This window comes from Myotis brandtii, unplaced genomic scaffold (assembly GCF_000412655.1).
Source record: "Myotis brandtii unplaced genomic scaffold, ASM41265v1 scaffold988, whole genome shotgun sequence".
In the NCBI taxonomy this organism is placed as follows: Eukaryota; Metazoa; Chordata; class Mammalia; order Chiroptera; family Vespertilionidae; genus Myotis; species Myotis brandtii.
This window is the reverse complement of record NW_005372109.1, coordinates 403,569-404,754: the sequence shown is the minus strand read 5'-3', so window position 1 is coordinate 404,754 and position 1,186 is coordinate 403,569. Positions and strand designations below refer to the sequence as shown.

General features: G+C 58.7%; 1 protein-coding gene across 1 annotated transcript in view; it reads left to right on the top strand.

Annotated features, from left to right (window-relative positions):
* Positions 1-1,186, top strand: part of POLG (polymerase (DNA directed), gamma) — a gene marked incomplete at its 5' end in the record, with an annotated part of 16,521 nt that overhangs the window by 5,991 nt on the left and 9,344 nt on the right. The window contains one exon of the mRNA XM_014533554.1: positions 979-1,185. Within this exon, the coding sequence (XP_014389040.1) occupies positions 979-1,185 (207 nt within the window). The remainder of the gene's footprint in view (positions 1-978; position 1,186) is intronic.

The following is a 1,186-nucleotide window of genomic DNA, read 5'->3' as shown; positions in this document are numbered from 1 at the left end:
GTTCTTGGGCTCAGGGCCTTGGCCTTTCGGGGCTGAAAGATGGGCGCCACTCTGTCCGTGGGGGCCGCCGGGGCTCTGGACGCTGGGTTTCTGCAGGTCCTGCAGGGAGGCTGGGGCTGTGCGTGGTCCCAGCTTTTTAAGCACCCACTCCACCCCGATCAGCGCTCAGGGCTTCCGGTCCGTGTGGTCGGAGTCATGTCAGCCAGACCCAGTTTGAGTGTTGAGTCTTTAGGGTTCTCGCTACATAGTATCGTGTCATCTGCAGGAACACACGCTTTATCTTTTATACTGTGTCTTTAGTGTATCTTTTTTTTGTTGTTGTTAATCCTCAGGGAGGCTATTTTTCCATTGATTTTTAGAAAGAGTGGAGAGACAGAGAGAAATATCGATGTGAGAGAGAGACATCGATTGGTTGCCTCCTGCACCTGCCCCAGCCAGGGTCAGCATCGAGCCTCTAACCAAGGTACATGCCCTTGACCAGAATCGAACCCAGGACCCTTTCCGCAGGCCGACGCTCTATCCGCTGAGCCACACCGGTTAGGGCTTCACTGTATCTTTTCTATGTTTAGATGTTCAGACACACAAATGCTTGCACTGTGTTAGCGCTGCCTCCAGCATTCAGCGCGGTAACGCGCTGTACAGCTCTGTAGCCGGATCAGTAGCCGTATGTGGAGCCCAGGTGGGCGGGGGCTGGACCATCTAGGTGTGTCGCTGTCTCTGCTGTGCCCCCACAGAGGCAGTCACCTAGCGACACCTTTCTCAGAACGTGCCCCATTGGTGAGCAGCACATGACTGAATCCACTTTGCGGATGAAGGGACCGAGGCTCAGAGAGGGGAAGCGACTCCCAGCCCCGTGGCCGAAGCGGGGAAGCTGGGGTTTAAACCCCGTCTGTGTGACTGCAGAGCTCTGCTTTGCACGGGGTGGGGATCGGGGCAGGGACCGGGCCAAAGCCCTCCTCCTGGGGTCGCTGACGGCAGCCCCGGTGTTTGCGCCCAAGGTGTCCCCACCCGGTGACGCTGGCCGGCATGCTGGAGATGGGGGTGTCCTACCTGCCCGTCAACCAGAACTGGGAGCGCTACCTGGCGGAGGCGCAGAGCACCTACGAGGAGCTGCAGCGGGAGATGAAGAAGTCGCTGATGGACCTGGCCAACGACGCCTGCCAGCTGCTGTCGGGAGAGAGGGACG